General features: G+C 46.6%; 1 protein-coding gene across 1 annotated transcript in view; it reads right to left on the bottom strand.

The window, feature by feature from the left end:
* The window catches only part of LOC148454343 (uncharacterized), a 68,253-nt gene extending 49,183 nt beyond the window's left edge, over positions 1-19,070 (bottom strand). The window contains 6 exon segments of the mRNA XM_088461012.1: positions 14,256-14,346; positions 14,683-14,780; positions 14,897-15,020; positions 15,622-15,813; positions 16,452-16,598; positions 18,971-19,070. Coding sequence (XP_088317138.1) covers positions 14,256-14,346; positions 14,683-14,780; positions 14,897-15,020; positions 15,622-15,813; positions 16,452-16,520 — 574 coding nt within the window. The 5' untranslated portion in view covers positions 16,521-16,598; positions 18,971-19,070.
* Between the last annotated feature and the right edge of the window lie 430 nt (positions 19,071-19,500).

Genomic DNA, 19,500 nt, shown 5'->3' with positions numbered 1-19,500 from the left:
ATTAAATGCATAGAATTTGATAAAAGTATGGATGGAAGACCATGTGGCTGCCTTGCAGAATGTGCTGTCACCTTGTTAGGAACAGGGATATGTATATAGACCTGAGCTATAGTCATATGCAGCCAGCGAGCCAAAGTCTGTTTGTTTGCTGGCCAGCCTCGTTTGTGAAACCCATATAACACGAAGAGAGAATCTGATTTCCTGATGGAGCTGGTACGATCAACGTAGATACGAAGGGCTCGAACCACATCTAGGGAAGCCTGTAGACAGGTTTGAAGACTCAAAAGCCGGGGCTTCAATTTCCTCATTCATATGGAAACGGGATACCACCTTCGGAAGGTAACCCGCCCTAGTACGGAGGACAGCTCTATGATGAAAAATCAAATATGGAGAGCAACAGGACAGTGCTGCCAAGTCTGAAACTCTTCGAGTGGAGGAGATAGCGAGGAGAAAAAGTGTCTTCACTGTCAACCATCTTAAGTCCACCTTATCCAAGGGTTCAAAGGGGGGAGCTTGCAGCGCCCTGAGAACCAAGGATAAATCCCATGGTGCTACTGGAGGGACAAACGGAGGTTGCAGTCGGAGAACCCCCTGCAAAAATGTTTTTACATCTGCCAGGGAAGCAATTCTGCGCTGGAACAAAACAGACAAAGCAGAAACCTGAACCCTTAAAAAGGTAGCCAGGCGAAGACCCTTGTCTAATCCAGCCTGCAGAAAAGCAAGTACTCTTGAAACCCTGAAAACCTTAGGGTCATATTTTGTTTGGGAACACCAACGTAAATATGAATGCCAAATCCTGTGATAGATGCGGGCTGAAGCAGGCTTCCTTGACCTCATCATTGTCTGGATCACAGAAGCAGAGAAACTTTTGGCCTTTAAGACGGAAGAATCAATAGCCACGCCGTCAAAGCCAACCAAGATAACTCCGGATATAGGCAGGGACCCTGCACTAGCAAATCCAGTCGTAGAGGCAGTGGAAGTGGCCTGTCTATGGATAGACATGTCAGATCGGTGAACCAATGTCTCCTGGGCCAGGCAGAAACTATTAGTATTAACTTTCCAACCTTACTGCTTGAACTTTCTGACGACTCTTTGGAGGAGGGAGATCGGAGGCAACAGGTATGCCAACCTGAAGTTCCACCTCAACGCCAGAGTGTCCACGAAGGCGGCTGAGGGGTCCCTCATTCTGGAGCCGCACCTGTGGACCTTGTGGTTGTGGCGTGATGCCATGAGGTCTACGTCTGGTAGTCCCCAACTGTCCACCAGGAGTTGAAAGAAGCCTGGATGAAGAGCCCATTCTCCGGCGTGTAGGTCCTGACAACTTAGAAAGTCTGCTTCCCAGTTGAGGACTCCTGGGATGAATATTGCAGAGATTGCCGGAAGATGGCATTCTGCCCACAGCAGAATGATCGCCACTTCCCTCATGGCTGCGGACTTCGTGTGCCTACCTGATGGTTGATGTAGGCCACTGTGCTCGCGTTGTTGGACTGTACCTGGACAGGCCTGCCATGAAGAAGGTCCTGCGACAGACTGAGCGCTCTGTGCACTGCACGAAGCTACAAGATATTTATCTGTAGGTGACTTTCCTGAGTCGTCCACCTTCCCTAAAAGGTGCGATGCCCTGTCACCGCTCCCCACCCTCGCAAACTTGCATCTGTGGTGAGGAGTACCCAATCTGGGACCCAGAACGGACGACCTTTGTCTAAATGGAGTTGTCTCCAGCCACCAAACGAGGGAGAGCCGAACCTCTGGCGAGAAGCGGATCACCTGAGACTTTATCCGACTTTATCAGATGATACTGACCATCCCAACGAGACAGAATCCATTGCTGCAGGGACCTGGAGTGGAACTGGGCATAAGCCACCATATCGAATGAGGATACCATGGAGCCCAGCACCTGCATTGCCAGGTGAAATGACACTCTGTTACAAAGTAGACTGCGCACACGAGACTGTAGTTCTGCAATCTTGTCCTATGGTAGGAGAATCCTCTGGCCCAGAGAGTCCAGCAGCGCCCCCAAGTGCACCATCCGCTGAGTTGGAGAAAGAGGACTTTTTCCATTAATTATCCAGTCATGCTCTTGTAAGTAGACAATGGCCATCTGAAGATGACATTGTAACAACTCCTGCAATTGTGCTATCAGGAGGTTGTCCAAATATGGCAGTATCCTGACCCCTTGTCATCTGAGATGAGCCGTCATCACTGCCATTATTTTGGTAAATAACCGAGGGGCTGTGCCAGCTCGAAGAGTAGAGCCTGAAATTGGTAATGTTGCTGATCTACCGCCAATCTCAGAAATCTTTGGTGGGATCGTGCAATCGGAACATGCATATATGCATCCTATATGTCCAGGGAGATCATAAAATCTCCAGGCTCCATTGCCAGCATAATTGGCCACAGGGTTTCCATACGGAATTTGGGAACATAGATGAATCTGTTGAGAGACTTCAGATTCAGGATAGGGCGATGTGACCCATTTGGTTTCTGAATCAAAAACAAAGCTGAATAATAACCCCTTCCCTGTTGCGTCACAGGAACGGAGATTATGACTCCTGACCTCAGGAGGGCCCCAATAGACTCCCGGAAGGTCGAGGACCGGACCGGGCCTAAGGCAGGGTTGTACCATCAAACCTTTGAGGAGGATGCCTCAGGAACCTGATGGCATAACTTTGAGAGACCACCTCTCGAACCCAGGCATCTGTCGTGGTCTGATGCCAGGCCTGAGAAAACTGTAGGAGACGGCCTCCAGCCCTGGGACCCCCCCAGGGGGAGGCCTGCCCCATCAGGCAGTGGGCTTACCGTCCGGCTTGGAAGCAGGACGCTTGGTTGACCAGGATTTCTTGGTCTGCCATTTCCTGTGGGAATTATCCTGTCTAGAAGAAGACTGTCCCTTTGCCCTACTCTGTGGTCGAAAGGACCGAGCTGACGACTGCCTATATTTAGGAGTAGTTGTAGATGGCAACCCAGCAGATTTAGATGTTGCCAGAGAAGACACTATGTCATCCAGCTCTGGTCCAAACAGTACCTTCCCAACAAAAGGCAAGGATTCCAGGGCTTTCTTGGAACCTGTATCCACCTTCCAGGTTTTTGGCCAAAGGGTTCTTTGAGCTGCAACTGAAGCTGCCAATACCCTAGAAGCTAAGATACATGCGTCAATGACCGCTTCCCCCATATAAATAACTGCTTCTCGCATCTAACAGAGGGAAGTTAGCTGTTCTCTGGTAGCATTAGGCATGCTCTCCTCCAGAGACTTCATCCATTCTTCCATAGCCTTGGCTACCCAGGCTACAGCCATAGCTGGCCTGGTGATAGCCCCAGATAATGAAAATACTGATTTTAAATAGTTATCAAGTTTTCTATCTGCATCCTCTTTCAAAGAGGATGCTGCAGGAATGGGTAATGTAGAGCTCTTGATCAATCTAGTCACATGAGCATCTACTGATGGAGGAACTTCCCATTTGCTACATTCACTGGTCTATTCGCCTGCACCACCTACTGAGGGGCTATAGACTGCAGCATATTCTGACTAGAGTGAGCAGAAGAATCAAACCAACAGAGATTCATGGGGGACATATACATAAAAGGATGCAACTGCTGTGGGTATCCCATAGTAGGAGGCAATATTGTGGCAGGAGCACACAATGCTGCGGCCTTGTCCACCAAACGCGGCAAAACCCAAGACCAGGACGCCACCCAGGGTGGTTCTTGTGCTGGTGCAGGTGTACAAGATAGAAAAGGTGGCTGTTTACAACAGGCACTACACAATCCATCTTGCACAAAATCCTGCTCAGACAGGCCTGCCAAACAGGATTTACATCACTTGAGCACCGGAGGCTCACCCTTCTCACCTTTACCCTCAGACGTGACAAATGCGTGATAAGTATAAGGTGTACAGTATAAAAGCAAGGTGACCCTCTTCACATATGGAAAACCCCACACACTTTTTCAGAGGGATGATGAGAAATACAGTGATAGATATAACTGACAGTTTGAAACAAAGACAGTGTATATATACACAGCAGCTAGCATGAAAGTCACATACAATGCATAAATACAAACATTGCTATTGCAAATTGACTCTGAATCAACTGACCAGCCCCGCCGGGGTATTGGCAGGATATAGAGCGCTAATACCAGACCCAGAGGAAAGGTATACAGGGAGACAGACCAGAGCTCTGAGACATCCAGCCTGCAGCAGTACGCACAACTGCTTACTGCAAGCGTCTCACACACGAGGTGGTCAGAAGTAGCAACCCAGAGGCGGGAATCCGTAACCGGAAGTTGTGTCTGGGTAGGAGCGGCCGGGGGTGCGCCTATCTCCCCTTAGCTGCGATTTTGACGGTAGTAGTAGATGCTAACTAGTGCGCTCTAGTGCATCTACTACCCATCCCCGGCGACAGACGATATGGCCCCGGGCGCCTTAGCGAGTCCACGTTACACGAGGCCTTAACCCGCAGCTGTCTCTGGTGCGTCTCCTACAACGAAGGTCTGGACTACGTTGCGCATGATTCCCCTCACGAGGATTCGCTTACCTGCCATCTCCGTGAATCCGATCGCAGTCTGGACCCCAGCGAGACCGCTAGCTAAGCCGCGCTAGGGCCCTCCAAAATCCCCAGGGCATATATAGCGGTACTGGCGTTTCGGCATCGGTAGATGGAGTCGCAGTACTTGCGTCCTATTCGTGGCTTAGTACCGCTCAACTCAGAAGTTCAAAAAACTAAAAGGTAAATCAAAAAAGAAAAGCCTGGGACTGCCTAGGCAGTCCCGCTGTTAACCAGGTGCGTCTGGATACTTGCCGCGCACCAAACAAAAAAATTAGAGATAAGGTAAGAACTTACATTTGTTATTTCTCTTTCTACGAAGTCCATAGGGTCCACAGGGTGACCTTGGGGTACAGGTGATGCAGAGTCATCCGGGCACCTTACGCAGGATGCACTTGGGTCTCCCTCTATAGCCCGCCCCCGGGCCAGAGGCACCTCAGTTTTGTAGCAAGTCAAAGGCCGGAGGAGGATAAGAGAGAGAGAAGAAAGTCTGGAACACACAAGAATCACGTTCTCACACCGAAGGCGACGGAAAACCGGTGACCAGAGAGAAGCCCATCTGATGCACAGGTGCGTCAGGGCAGGTGCCCTGTGGACACTATGGACTTCGTAGAAAGAGAGATAACAAAGGTAAGTACTTACCATGTCTCTCATTTTCTACTTCAGGGTCCATAGGGGTCCACAGGGTGAACTTGGGGATGTCCCAAAGCAGTACCGTAGGGACGCTCCTGGGCAGAGAGAAGAATCTGCCACCCGAAGGAAGCATCCCGAGAGGCCAAGGTATCAAATGCATAATACCTTAGAAAGGTCTGGACAGAAGATCACGTGGCCACCTTACAAAGCTAAACAGCCGAGGTGCCACGACGAGCAGCACTGGATGAGTGTAAGCCTCAGAGACAGTCATGCAAAGCCATCTAGCCAAAGTTTGTTTATTGGCTGGCCAACCCTTGTGGAAACCATAAAGAACAAACAAGGAGTCTGACTTCCGAAGGGAACTGGTACGGTCCACATAAATCCTGAGAGCACGTACCACATCCAATGAGGCCTTCACCTGTCAAGAGGTCTGGGGAAGTAAAGGCCAGCACAATAATTTCCACATTAATGTGGAAACTAGAGACCACCTTAGGAAGGAAACCAGGGCGAGTCTGAAGCACCGCCCTGTCCTGGTGAAAAAACAGAAATGGGGAACGACAAGAGAGCCCCCAAATCTGACACCCTTCTGGCAGATGCAATAGCCAGAAGAAAAACCTGTCTTAGCAGTAAGCCATTTGAAATCAGAGTCCAGGGGTTCAAACAGAGGGCAATAAGAACCATAGCCAAATCCCAAAGCGCCACAGGAGGGACAAAGGGAGGCTGAATGCGAAGGACCCCCTGTAGGAAAGTGTGGATATCAGGAAGAGGAGCGATCCTTCGCTGGAACCACACTGAAAGGGCAGACACATGCACCTTCAGTGAAGACCAAGGTCCAAACCCACCTGCAAGAAAGCCAAAACTCTGGATATCTGAAAAAACACCTGGGGGTCGTAACCTCTGGGACGACATCATTCAAAGTAGGTATGTCACACCCTGTGGTAAATCCTGGCAGAGGCAGGTTTTCTTGCTCTGAACAAGGTGTTAACCACAGAGCCGGAAAAACCCTTGGACCTTGTCTCAAGATGTCTCAGGGATGTCTCAGAGCCACGCCGTCAAAGACAGGATGACCCAGGTCTGGGTAAAGGCAAGGACCTTGAGACAACAGGTCCGGACGTTGAAGCAACAGTAGCAGAGTATCGATGGAGAGACTCTGAAGATCTGAGTACTAGTGACGTCTGGGCCACGTTTGAGCCACCAGGAGGACAGTGCCTCCTTCATGTTTGAACTTCCGAAGTACTCGAGGGAGATTGGAGGGTACGCAAACTGGAAGGTCCACTTGAGAGACAGATCGTCTACCAAGAGAGCCTTGGCGTCCCTTGTCCTGGACCCGTACAGTGGCAGTTTGTGATTTTGTCGAGAGGCCATGAGGTCCACATTCGGAAAGCCCCACCTGTCCACTAGGAGCTGAAACACTTCTTGGTGAAGAGACCATTCCCCGGGATGCACGTCGTGACAGCTGAGGAAGTCCGCTTCCCAACTGAGAACTCCTGGAATGAACACAGCCGATATGGCTGGTAGATGGCCTTCCACCCATGTCAGGATGCGTGACACCTCCGACATTGCCGCCGGACTTCGAGTCCCTCCTTGATGGTTTATGTAAGCCATGGTCGTGGCGTTGTCTGACTGAACTTGTACGAGTTTTCCATGAAGTACGAGTCTGGCTTGTTGCAGGGCCCTGAAAAATGCCCGAAGTTCCAATATGTTGATTGGTAGAGCAGACTCCTCTGCTGTCTACCGTCCCTGAGTGTGGACCTGTTACTGCGCCCCAACCCCGGAGACTGGCATCCATCATCAGAAGGACCCAGTCCGGAATCCAAAAGGGGCGCCCCCTGGTGAGGTGGACCAACTGCAGCCACCAATCAGGGAAAGACGCAACTCCGGAGAGAGCACCATCGTTTGTGACCTTATCTGATGGGGTAATCCGTCCCACCTGGAGAGGATCAATTTCTGCAGAGGCCAGGAATGAAACTGGGCATATTCCACCATGTCGAATGTCGCCACCATGGATCCCAGTAACTGCATTGCTGAGTGTATGGACACTCGGCGACTGTGGAGGCATCTGCGCACTCGCGTTTGCAAAGTGGAGATCTTGTCTGCAGTCAGAAAAATCCTCTGCTGTTGTGAATCCAACAGAGAAACCTTTGAGACGGGATCAGGGAGGACTTTCTCCAATTGATCAGCCGCCCATGCATCTGTAGCACAAATATTGTCAGCTATAGGTGGTGGTGAAGTACCTCTGGAGACCCTGGTAACAGTAAGAGGTCGTCCAGGTATGGTAACAGGCAGAACCCCTTCAGCCGCAGATGGGCTGCCATTACCGCCATAATTTTTGTAAACACCCGAGGTGCAGAAGAGAGGCCATACGGTAGAGCCTGAAACTGGAAATGTTGTTGTGACACAGCAAACCTGAGAAAATGCTAGTGAGCTGAAGCAATCGGAATATGCAGGTATGCATACTGAATATCCAGTGACACCATAAAATCCCCAGGTTCCATAGCCAGTATGATTGAGCGTAGGGTTTCCATCCCGAACCAAGGCACCCTGAGGAATTTGTTCAGGGACAGAAGATTGAGGATAGGTCGGTGGGATCCGTTCGGTTTTTGAACCAGAAAAAGGCAATAATAACCTGTTCCCCTCTGGGACAACGGGACCGGCACAATGACCCCTGCCTGAAGCAAGGACTGTACTGCCTCCTGAATAGCTAAAGAGGACATACCCCTGAGAGACCACTTCTCTCATCCAGGTGTCTGTGGTAGTCTTACACCAGCATTGGGCGAACTGAAGTCGTCCTCCCACCCTGTGATGGGGAGGCGCGCTCCGTCAGGCTGAGGGCTTGTCGTCAGGCTTAGCAGCCGGACGTCTCGCACTCCAAGCCTGTTTCTTAGGCTTGGTATTTTTCTTGGTGGTTGACGGCCTAGGAAAGGACTGAGTTCTAACCTTACCTGGTGTTCGATAAGTCCAAAAGGACGAAGTCCTAGACCCCGAGGGAGCAGGAGCAGAAGGCAGACAAGCCGACTTAGCCGCTGCCAATGTATCCACAATTTTTTTCTAAATCAGGGCCAAACAGGACCTTACCATTATAAGGCAAATTCAGTTTTGACGGGAAAGGGGAGGGGAACCACTGCACTAACTATTATGATGAAACCCCAATTGACTATTTCACACACATTTTAATTGTCTGGGGGTGCTGCCTGGGACACAAACCAATAGAACCAAATCAATATCTCAAAAGAAATGAGAAAACAGAATGTCCTTTATAGGCGCACAAATACAAATAACGCATAAAATATAACCTTTATTGGTATATATTAAAACCTTATTATGTGAAATATAGTTAAAATAATATAGATAGAAGAAATAGTGAAAAAAGATAGAATGTGAAATAAAATATCAAGGCACTTGACTCACTGGGTGCTGCTATTCATATTATTACTATGATATTAGAGAATCTATGTCTCTTTTATATAGTAGTAAATCATAGACCTTATAAGCCTTCACAATAAATAATCGTTACTCAATATGTCTTATATTAATGTATATTCTGAAACATACCATAATATGTATTATAGTTGAATATATGTAACTTATATAGACTTAGTGATTATACCAGCTCAATTACACTACTATATATTCAATCAATACAATACACGGATTCCTTGTTTCAATATAAGATACATAATGGTAACCATATTTCCATGTGTTGCGGTTGAACAGTTGTGAACATTAATTATAGTTACTGCGTATTATATTCAACTCCTTCCTAGCTATGCTAATACACACTGTGTATTGGGGTCCTTTGGGTAGAACCTAAATAAGCTAATTAGAGATCTGAAATGATCGTATTAGGGTATTATATAGAATTTCTGAGGATATAAGATAACCGGTCAGAGTAAATGTTGATCATACTATATTGCTTAATGGTTAATTGATGTTCTCCGTTAGAAACTAAACTCCTGTATTACTGATATATCAGGTCTCTCAACTACTCATTACAGGTGTAGCGGTAAGATACTAATCTTTATGATTATAAGATAACAAGTAGTCACGTATCTCCTCTGAGCCTTTGACAGGTTTAGCAATTATGTAGCAACATTCAGTTATATTGTAACCTGCACCTGATCTCCAGCTAATTACACAACACGAGATACAATGGAGATGGCTGGTAATTAACATAAAGCGTAGTATAATCACATGTGATTATTATGGTTACCATTATGTATCTTATATTGAAACAAGGAATCCATGTATTGTATTGATTGAATATATAGTAGTGTAATTGAGCTGGTATAATCACTAAGTCTATATAAGTTACATATATTCAACTATAATACATATTATGGTATGTTTCAGAATATACATTAATATAAGACATATTGAGTAACGATTATTTATTGTGAAGGCTTATAAGGTCTATGATTTACTACTATATAAAAGAGACATAGATTCTCTAATATCATAGTAATAATATGAATAGCAGCACCCAGTGAGTCAAGTGCCTTGATATTTTATTTCACATTCTATCTTTTTTCACTATTTCTTCTATCTATATTATTTTAACTATATTTCACATAATAAGGTTTTAATATATACCAATAAAGGTTATATTTTATGCGTTATTTGTATTTGTGCGCCTATAAAGGACATTCTGTTTTCTCATTTCTTTTGAGATATTGATTTCATTATAAGGCAAACACTCCAAGCCCTTCTTGGGAGTCTGCATCTGACCTCCAAGAGCGAAGCCACAGAGAGCGGCGAGCCGCAATGGCCACAGTGGAAATCCTAGCATTCAACAAGCTGACATCCAAGGCAGCCTCGTTAATAAAAGGTAGCTGAACCTCGTAGGTTGCCCACAGGATTCAACTGCTCCCTGGTCGCATCTGAAGACAAGGACTTTTCCAGGGTGTTTGCCTATAGCCCGAGCCACCCAGCAGATAGCCATGGCTGGTCTGCACGCGGCACCTGAAAGGGAATAAATGGATTTCAGGCAAACCTCCACTATCTGTAGTATCCTTCAGGGACGACATGGAAGGCATAGGGAGTGTTGTGCTATTAACCAAGCACGTTACATGGGAATCCACCGCCGGCTAATTTTCCCATTTAGTAAATAGTCCTCGGTATAGGCCAAACGCTTCTGCACTTTACAGGTGTTTTCCAAGCCACCTCCAGGTGTTCCACCAGCTGGTCAGACAAAGGAAATATAGCCGCCGCCGTCTTTATGTCCTCGAAATATGCATGTTTGGACTTACAGTATGTGCTGGAGGTTCGTCCTCCTCTATGACCAAAGTTGCCCGGACAGCTTGTATCAGACCCGGAATATATATATTTTTGACTTGGACTCTACCTCACGTGTTGAGGACTCAAGAGTCAGATTCATCCAGGAGTACCCCATCATCAGATGACATATCGTCATCATCATACAGAGTATATTGAGTCGACTGCAAACATTTCTTAGCCGGTCTACTTTGGGATGCCTCCCCCTGCCGCACCTCAGCCACACTCTGGAACGCAGTGGGAATCGTATTAACCGACAGAGGGGATAACACCTGCATGGGTACAGCCCGGTTGAAGCAGGCTCCGAGAGGGCATAATCTGCTGCTGGTTGAACCCTAGCGGGGAAAACGAGGGGCAGTTAAACATCCCGCAATGGCCGTAAGTGCTTATGCAAAGCAGGCCTAAGGGGGCTCCTGCGGAGTGGCAGAGACCGTAGAGGGACCTGGAGGAGCATAACACTTCAAACATAAACCCTCAAGGGCCATGTCTCCCACCCCTAATCCCGCTGTACACTTTTTACATAACTGCCGGACGGGAGCCAAATTTGGCATAGCACTCGCACTACCAGACATGGTGAAGAGGTTACCAATATGCTGTATGTGACCCACCACACAGAATAACAGACTGTGAGGCTGCACCCTGACAACACTTGTATTAAAGCTCAGTGAGAAAAAAAAAAAAAAAGAGACAGGGAAAGTAAAATGGCTGACAGAAGAAAGTGAAACTCAGACAGACAGCGCTAGCATGCAGTCACATACAAGGCACTTTATGGCACTTACTGAACAACTACACAGACTTAGAGGGGTATTCAATATGGGAGCGAAAAATCTGTGCTGGACTTTTCGCTCCACATCAGAGATTTTCCTGGGATAAAGTATCCGAAAACGGGAACCTGCGAAGTGGGATTTGCGTAAAAAAACCAAAATTTTCCTTGAAAAAATTGTAGGACCCCCCTAAAGCTGTAAAAACATGGGGGATCACTATAGGTACCCCCGTTGTAGCCTGCAAATGAAAGTCGAGGACACAAAAAGCTGCGGCAGGTGTTTTTTTGCCGACATTGAAGAAGTGTTGCAGAAGAGCACTTATGTTATTTTTTTCGTTTTTTTTAAGTGGTCCCATCAAATTTGGGGTACATGAAAATGGGTACTAGCATATTTTGATGTCCCTAAAGTAAGTTTTTAAAAATTCTGCAATTGTGCACCTGCCGCTATAAATCTATTCTAGAATACACCTGCCGCATACTTGCAGAATAGCCCTGAACCTATTTCCCTAGTTTTAAACAATTTTTTCCCATTTTTTAACTTAACTTAGTCCCGTAGCGCCTGGCCGCTGTCCAGGGATCCTCTGGAGATCCTGCTAGCCAAGACCCTGGAGGCCCGCTGAGATCCCTGGATCCGTACCGGTGTCTCGCCGCCGGCGGGGTGACGGAGCGGCACCGTGGACGTCCCCTGGACTGTCCGCGCTGTCCACACTTGAAAACAAATTAGTTTAAAAATAATAAAAATTCTTCAGGGGCTTTTAATCAGCCCCCCCCCGCATAGCAGTGCATCCTGGGAGAAAAATTTACTGCATAAGGTGCCCAGATGACTCTGCATCACCTAGACCCAAAGGTCACCCTGTGGACCCTGAAGTAGAAAAACTGAATGGCTGTGGGTGGGGTATATACGGAAGAGGACCAGTGCATGCTGGGAGCTTTAAAGCGGTAAGCTGTTTGGTGCAATGGCTTTCTCCAGCTATATAACTCCAAAGTAGATCCTATGGACCCTGAAGAAGAAGTGAGACAGTCTCTTCCCAATGCTCATGGGTCAGAATTATGTCTCTTGTAGTGATGAATGACAAACACTAAGGCTGGTAACACACAGTGACATGATGTGAGGGGGAGAGCAGGAGTATAATAGGGGCTGATGGCTCGTGACTCCCCCCACTGGGCAGATACTTTGTCCTCATTAGTCTGTAGTGACAGAGGAGGGTGTAGGATAAGAGATGGCTGTAGTGACAGAGGAGAGTGTAGGATAAGAGATGGCTGTAGTGACAGAGGAGAGCGTAGGATAAGAGATGGCTGTAGTGACAGAGGAGAGCGTAGGATAAGAGATGGCTGTAGTGACAGAGGAGGGTGTAGGATAAGAGAGTGCTGTAGTGACAGAGGAGAGTGTAGGATAAGAGAGTGCTGTAGTGACAGAGGAAGGTGTAGGATAAGAGATTGCTGTAGTGACAGAGGTGGGTGTAGGATAAGAGATGGCTGTAGTGACAGAGGAGGGTGTAGGATAAGAGATTACTGTAGTGACAGAGGAGGGTGTAGGATAAGAGAGTGCTGTAGTGACAGAGGAGGGTGTAGGATAAGAGAGTGCTGTAGTGACAGAGGAGGGTGTAGGATAAGAGATTACTGTAGTGACAGAGGAGAGTGTAGGATAAGAGATTACTGTAGTGACAGAGGAGAGTGTAGGATAAGAGATTGCTGTAGTGACAGAGGTGGGTGTAGGATAAGAGATGGCTGTAGTGACAGAGGAGGGTGTAGAATAAGAGATGGCTGTAGTGACAGAGGAGGGTGTAGGATAAGAGATTACTGTAGTGACAGAGGAGAGTGTAGGATAAGAGATTGCTGTAGTGACAGAGGTGGGTGTAGGATAAGAGATGGCTGTAGTGACAGAGGAGGGTGTAGAATAAGAGATGGCTGTAGTGACAGAGGAGGGTGTAGGATAAGAGATGGCTGTAGTGACAGAGGAGGGTGTAGGATAAGAGATTACTGTAGTGACAGAGGAGGGTGTAGGATAAGAGATGGCTGTAGTGACAGAGGTGGGTGTAGGATAAGAGATGGCTGTAGTGACAGAGGAGGGTGTAGGATAAGAGATGGCTGTAGTGACAGAGGAGGGTGTAGGATAAGAGATGGCTGTAGTGACAGAGGAGGGTGTAGGATAAGAGAGTGCTGTAGTGACAGAGGAGGGTGTAGGATAAGAGATGGCTGTAGTGACAGAGGAGGGTGTAGGATAAGAGAGTGCTGTAGTGACAGAGGAGGGTGTAGGATAAGAGAGTGCTGTAGTGACAGAGGAGGGTGTAGGATAAGAGAGTGCTGTAGTGACAGAGGAGGGTGTAGGATAAGAGAGTGCTGTAGTGACAGAGGAGGGTGTAGAATAAGAGATGACTGTAGTGACAGAGGAGGGTGTAGGATAAGAGATTACTGTAGTGACAGAGGAGAGTGTAGGATAAGAGATTGCTGTAGTGACAGAGGTGGGTGTAGGATAAGAGATTACTGTAGTGACAGAGGAGGGTGTAGGATAAGAGATGGCTGTAGTGACAGAGGTGGGTGTAGGATAAAAGATGGCTGTAGTGACAGAGGAGGGTGTAGGATAAGAGATGGCTGTAGTGACAGAGGAGGGTGTAGGATAAGAGAGTGCTGTAGTGACAGAGGAGGGTGTAGGATAAGAGATTACTGTAGTGACAGAGGAGGGTGTAGTATAAGAGAGTGCTGTAGTGACAGAGGAGGGTGTAGGATAAGAGAGTGCTGTAGTGACAGAGGAGGGTGTAGGATAAGAGAGTGCTGTAGTGACAGAGGAGGGTGTAGGATAAGAGAGTGCTGTAGTGACAGAGGAGGGTGTAGGATAAGAGATGGCTGTAGTGACAGAGGAGGGTGTAGGATAAGAGATGGCTGTAGTGACAGAGGAGGGTGTAGGATAAGAGAGTGCTGTAGTGACAGAGGAGGGTGTAGGATAAGAGAGGGCTGTAGTGACAGAGGAGGGTGTAGGATAAGAGAGTGCTGTAGTGATAGAACAAGGAGAATATGTGACTGTTCTGTACTTAGTGATTATTACTCACCTGTGCTGATATCTGTAGGGATTTCCTCCTCCTTACACTGCTGATCACCCATCACATACGTCTCTTCTTCTACTTTAATAAGTTCTTCAACCTAAATATCCCACAAGAAAATACAAATAACACACATATAATAATGACGGATCTAATTCAGAGTAAACAGAAGACATCAGTGTATGAGACCCGCACAGCTATCCTACAGGTCATATACTGTAGCGTCACTTTGGTATTGGGCAACTCCCTGAATCCCACCTATATCTTCTATCTTAAAGTAATTCAGGTCATCACCCTAATTAGCCATGACATAAAAATAACAAATCTGAATCAAATTAGTTCACATTAAACAGAGACATAACAGTGTATAAGATACTCTGCAAATCATATAGTGGCAGTCACATAGTTATTTGGCGAGACCCACAATCCCACCTACCTGATCCTCCTGTGGGACACTGTGATTCTCCTCTGTATGATCCTGGGAATAAAGAGGACAGGGACATCTCTCTGGGGTATTCCTGTTACTGGCCCCATCTGTAGGAGACACACAGTGACTGATTACACTGTATATATGTGATTATCAGATGATGTGTATATAGGTGGCCCCATAGCTGCTCTCCCCATTACAATACATGACAGTCTCCTCTTACCCAGTGATGTGAGGGGCCGGTGATTCTCCATCATCACGTCCTTGTACAGACCCCTGTGTCCTTCTATATACTCCCACTCCTCCATGGAGAAATAGACAGTGACGTCCTCACACCTTATAGGAACCTGACACACACAATGATACAGTCATCACCCAGACACATCCCCTGGTGTTACTGTATAATGTCCCATTCCCAGCAGTCACCTCTCCAGTCATCACTCAGACACATCCCCTGGTGTTACTGTATAATGTCCCATTCCCAGCAGTCACCTCTCCAGTCATCACCTAGACACGTCCCCTGGTGTTACTGTATAATGTCCCATTCCCAGCAGTCACCTCCCCAGTCATCACCCAGACACGTCCCCTGGTGTTACTGTATAATGTCCCATTCCCAGCAGTCACCTCCCCAGTCATCACCCAGACACGTCCCCTGGTGTTACTGTATAATGTCCCATTCCCAGCAGTCACCTCCCCAGTCATCACCCAGACACGTCCCCTGGTGTTACTGTATAATGTCCCATTCCCAGCAGTCACCTCTCCAGTCATCACCCAGACACATCCCCTGGTGTTACTGTATAATGTCCCATTCCCAGCAGTCACCTCCCCAGTCATCACCCAGACACATCCCCTGGTGTATAATGTCCCATTCCCAGCAGTCACCTCCCCAGTCATCACCCAGACACATCCCCTGGTGTTACTGTATAATGTCCCATTCCCAGCAGTCACCTCTCCAGTCAGCAGCTGAATGATCTTGTTGGTGAGTTCCAGGATCTTCTGGTCATTGTGTCTCTCATGTATCAGTGAGTGAGGTGGAGGCACCGTGATGGGGCTCTGGGTCCTGCTCAGTCCTCCTGACACACAGGGGCGGCTACTGGGTGTCTCACACTCTCCAGATGTCTTCTTCACTACTGTGTAATCCTGTATATTGAGAGACTTTAATGTATAGACTGTGACATTCCAAGAGTTACCCATCTCCCCAGTCAGGTCCCTGTGTTAGTAATAGAGATAAGAGTGATGTCACTGTGACACTCCCAGACTCCCTCACCTCCCCAGTCAGGTTCCTGTGTTAGTAATAGAGATAATAGTGATGTCACTGTGACACTCCCAGACTCCCTCACCTCCCCAGTCAGGTTCCTGTGTTAGTAATAGAGATAATAGTGATGTCACTGTGACACTCCCAGACTCCCTCACCTCCCCAGTCAGGTCCCTGTTTTAGTAATAGAGATAATAGTGATGTCACTGTGACACTCCCAGACTCCCTCACCTCCCCAGTCAGGTTCCTGTGTTAGTAATAGAGATAATAGTGATGTCACTGTGACACTCCCAGACTCCCTCACCTCCCCAGTCAGGTTCCTGTGTTAGTAATAGAGATAATAGTGATGTCACTGTGACTCTCCCAGACTCCCTCACCTCCCCAGTCAGGTCCCTGTGTTAGTAATAGAGATAATAGTGATGTCACTGTGACTCTCCCAGACTCCCTCACCTCCCCAGTCAGGTCCCTGTGTTAGTAATAGAGATAATAGTGATGTCACTGTGACACTCCCAGACTCCCTCACCTCCCCAGTCAGCAGGTAGATAATCTCCAGGGTGATGTTTAATATCATGTGACTCCTGTCCTCATCCATCCTCGGTGATCTATGGGACGGGTGTCACCGTTATGTGATTATTAGTAAAGACTCTCCGGTACCTCACAGCTCAGCTACCTAGGAATAAATATAAGAATTATTATAAACACCACAGGGTAAACATGTAACAGAATATTGGAATGGATGTCCGTTTTGCGAACAGATCTTTTGATTTTTTGCATCAGTTCACAATTTCGAGAGGATTGTGATAAATAGGGCTCTCAGTATCACACGGTTACAATTGTAGACTCATGTTTAGGGTTATATTTACTAAAGGTTGATTTTGATGTTTTTGGTTTATTTGTAGGTGATTTTCATTTGATATTTTAATTCAGAGATCTTCTGAAGTCAAACTATAAGACCAAATCCCTACCAAAATCAAACAAAACTGATACTTTCACATAGACCACTACAGTGTCCCCTCATTTACTATCACTCGGACGGAAAATCAAATTAAATCGACTACAAAAACTAAAAAGTAAACAGCCCTGCCTGAGGGAGGTGATTTTAGGAGCAGCACTGTACAGATCACTCTGATCTGTGCAGGTTGCTTAGGTTTAAAAGCTTTGTAAATGATAAACATTAAAAACAAGGTGTGAGGTCCCGTCCTAAATCTATAACAAGCCCTGAACCTTGCAGCCTGGTCCGGTCACGTAAAATTGGGGAAAATTGGCGTGGGGTTCTCCCTATTTTCCATAAAGCATAGAAAACCAAGAACCATCCATGGTGGTAATGCCAAAGCAAGAGGGCACACAGCAGGGTGCGTCGACCCACTAAAACAGTCTAATCACTATACACAGACAGGGCTGTAACTAGGGTGGTGCGACTTGTGCCAGGGCAGGGGGAGCTGTTTGGGCTTGTTAATTATATGTTTATATCCACTATCTCTTCCCTGGCCGATTTCCCCTCCATCTGGTCACTTCCCCGAGCACGTTCAGTCACATCCTCTTTTATTTATTAACAAACACATTTCAAAATACTGTCATACCCGGGACTTGAACCTATCACCTCTCACATGGCAGTCAAACACCTTACACATGGAGCTATCTGCCCCACAAAGTCTGATGGCAGCGCTGAACACAGTCACCTCTTCCCGACCCAGGTGTTATCAGCACACCTCCAGTACCCTGGTCACTGAGTTCAGGTGCCAGCGCAGGGTACATACACAGATCTCCCACCACTGATAGTTGCTGCATATACCCTACAAGCAGCGCTGTTTCTATACTGTCAGTCAGTGACCTACACTGCCGGCTCCAGGCTTGTGCACGGCTGGTCTGATGGACAAATCCAGCTGCAGCTTCACCAGCGCTCTCCTACATCTACAGCTGGTGCGTTATACTGTATAATTACTGTGTATCATCACTGCAGCCATTTCATTCACACTGTATTTAGCAGTGACACCTGGATAACAGTGATACAATGGGATCGGTTCCCCTTCATCATCGTACGGGATAAATCAGATTCGTCATGGCCTTTCTCCATGAGGCCACACGTCTTATGTCCCTATACAGAAAATGAGTGGGGGTCCAATGCTCTTTCTGGCCCAGGACACCAAAAAGTCTAGTTACAGCTCTGTACACAGGTCACACATAACATACATTAATCACTACACGCAGGTCACACATAACATACATTAATCACTACACACAGGTCACACATAACATACATTAAACACTACACACAGGTCACACATAACATACATTAATCACTACACACAGGTCACACATAACATACATTAATCACTACACACAGGTCACACATAACATACATTAAACACTACACACAGGTCACACATAACATACATTAATCACTACACACAGGTCACACATAACATACATTAAACACTACACACAGGTCACACATAACATACATTAATCACTACACACAGGTCACACATAACATACATTAATCACTACACACAGGTCACACATAACATACATTAATCACTACACACAGGTCACACATAACATACATTAATCACTACACGCAGGTCACACATAACATACATTAATCACTACACACAGGTCACACATAACATACATTAATCACTACACACAGGTCACACATAACATACATTAAACACTACACACAGGTCACACATAACATACATTAATCACTACACACAGGTCACACATAACATACATTAAACACTACACACAGGTCACACATAACATACATTAATCACTACACACAGGTCACACATAACATACATTAATCACTACACACAGGTCACACATAACATACATTAATCACTACACGCAGGTCACACATAACATACATTAATCACTACACACAGGTCACACATAACATACATTAATCACTACACACAGGTCACACATAACATACATTAATCACTACACACAGGTCACACATAACATACATTAATCACTACACACAGGTCACACATAACATACATTAAACACTACACACAGGTCACATTGGTACTGCACCTGATAATACTGAGCTCCTAAATGCAGCTGCTGCTGGTCTGGCTAATGGGGTCTCTCTCAGGGTCGTAGTAGGTATAAAGCTGTATGTGAACATTTGCTATCAGACATGGAGGAGGGCGTACATGTGAAGTTGTGAACACTAGAGGTAGTGTGTTTTAATGTCTATATTGATCATGCTACAGACATTTTCCTGAAGACCATCAGTCACTGTGCAAAATGATCGGTCTTACACAAAATGGCGCCTGCACAGGAGACATCACGTGACCAGAAATAACTTTTGTGCCCCATTCATTGTATAAGACGTCTGTGTGGCTGCTGATTGGCTGTTATGAGAATACAATATTACCCATGATCCTCTCCTGCTGGTGATGTGTGTAATGTATCTGTGTTGTGGTCAGTGTCTGTCTGATCTCTATACCAGGGGGCAGGTGGCCTGTGGCACTCCAGCTGCTGAGGAACTACACATCCCAGCATGCCCTATAATAGCAGCACTGTGGCAGGGCATGCTGGGATGTGTAGTTCCCCAGCAG

Source organism: Taudactylus pleione, unplaced genomic scaffold, assembly GCF_031769625.1.
Source record: "Taudactylus pleione unplaced genomic scaffold, aTauple2 ptg001003l, whole genome shotgun sequence".
In the NCBI taxonomy this organism is placed as follows: Eukaryota; Metazoa; Chordata; class Amphibia; order Anura; family Myobatrachidae; genus Taudactylus; species Taudactylus pleione.
The sequence above is the reverse complement of the archived record's forward strand: the minus strand, read 5'-3'. Positions and strand labels throughout refer to the sequence as shown.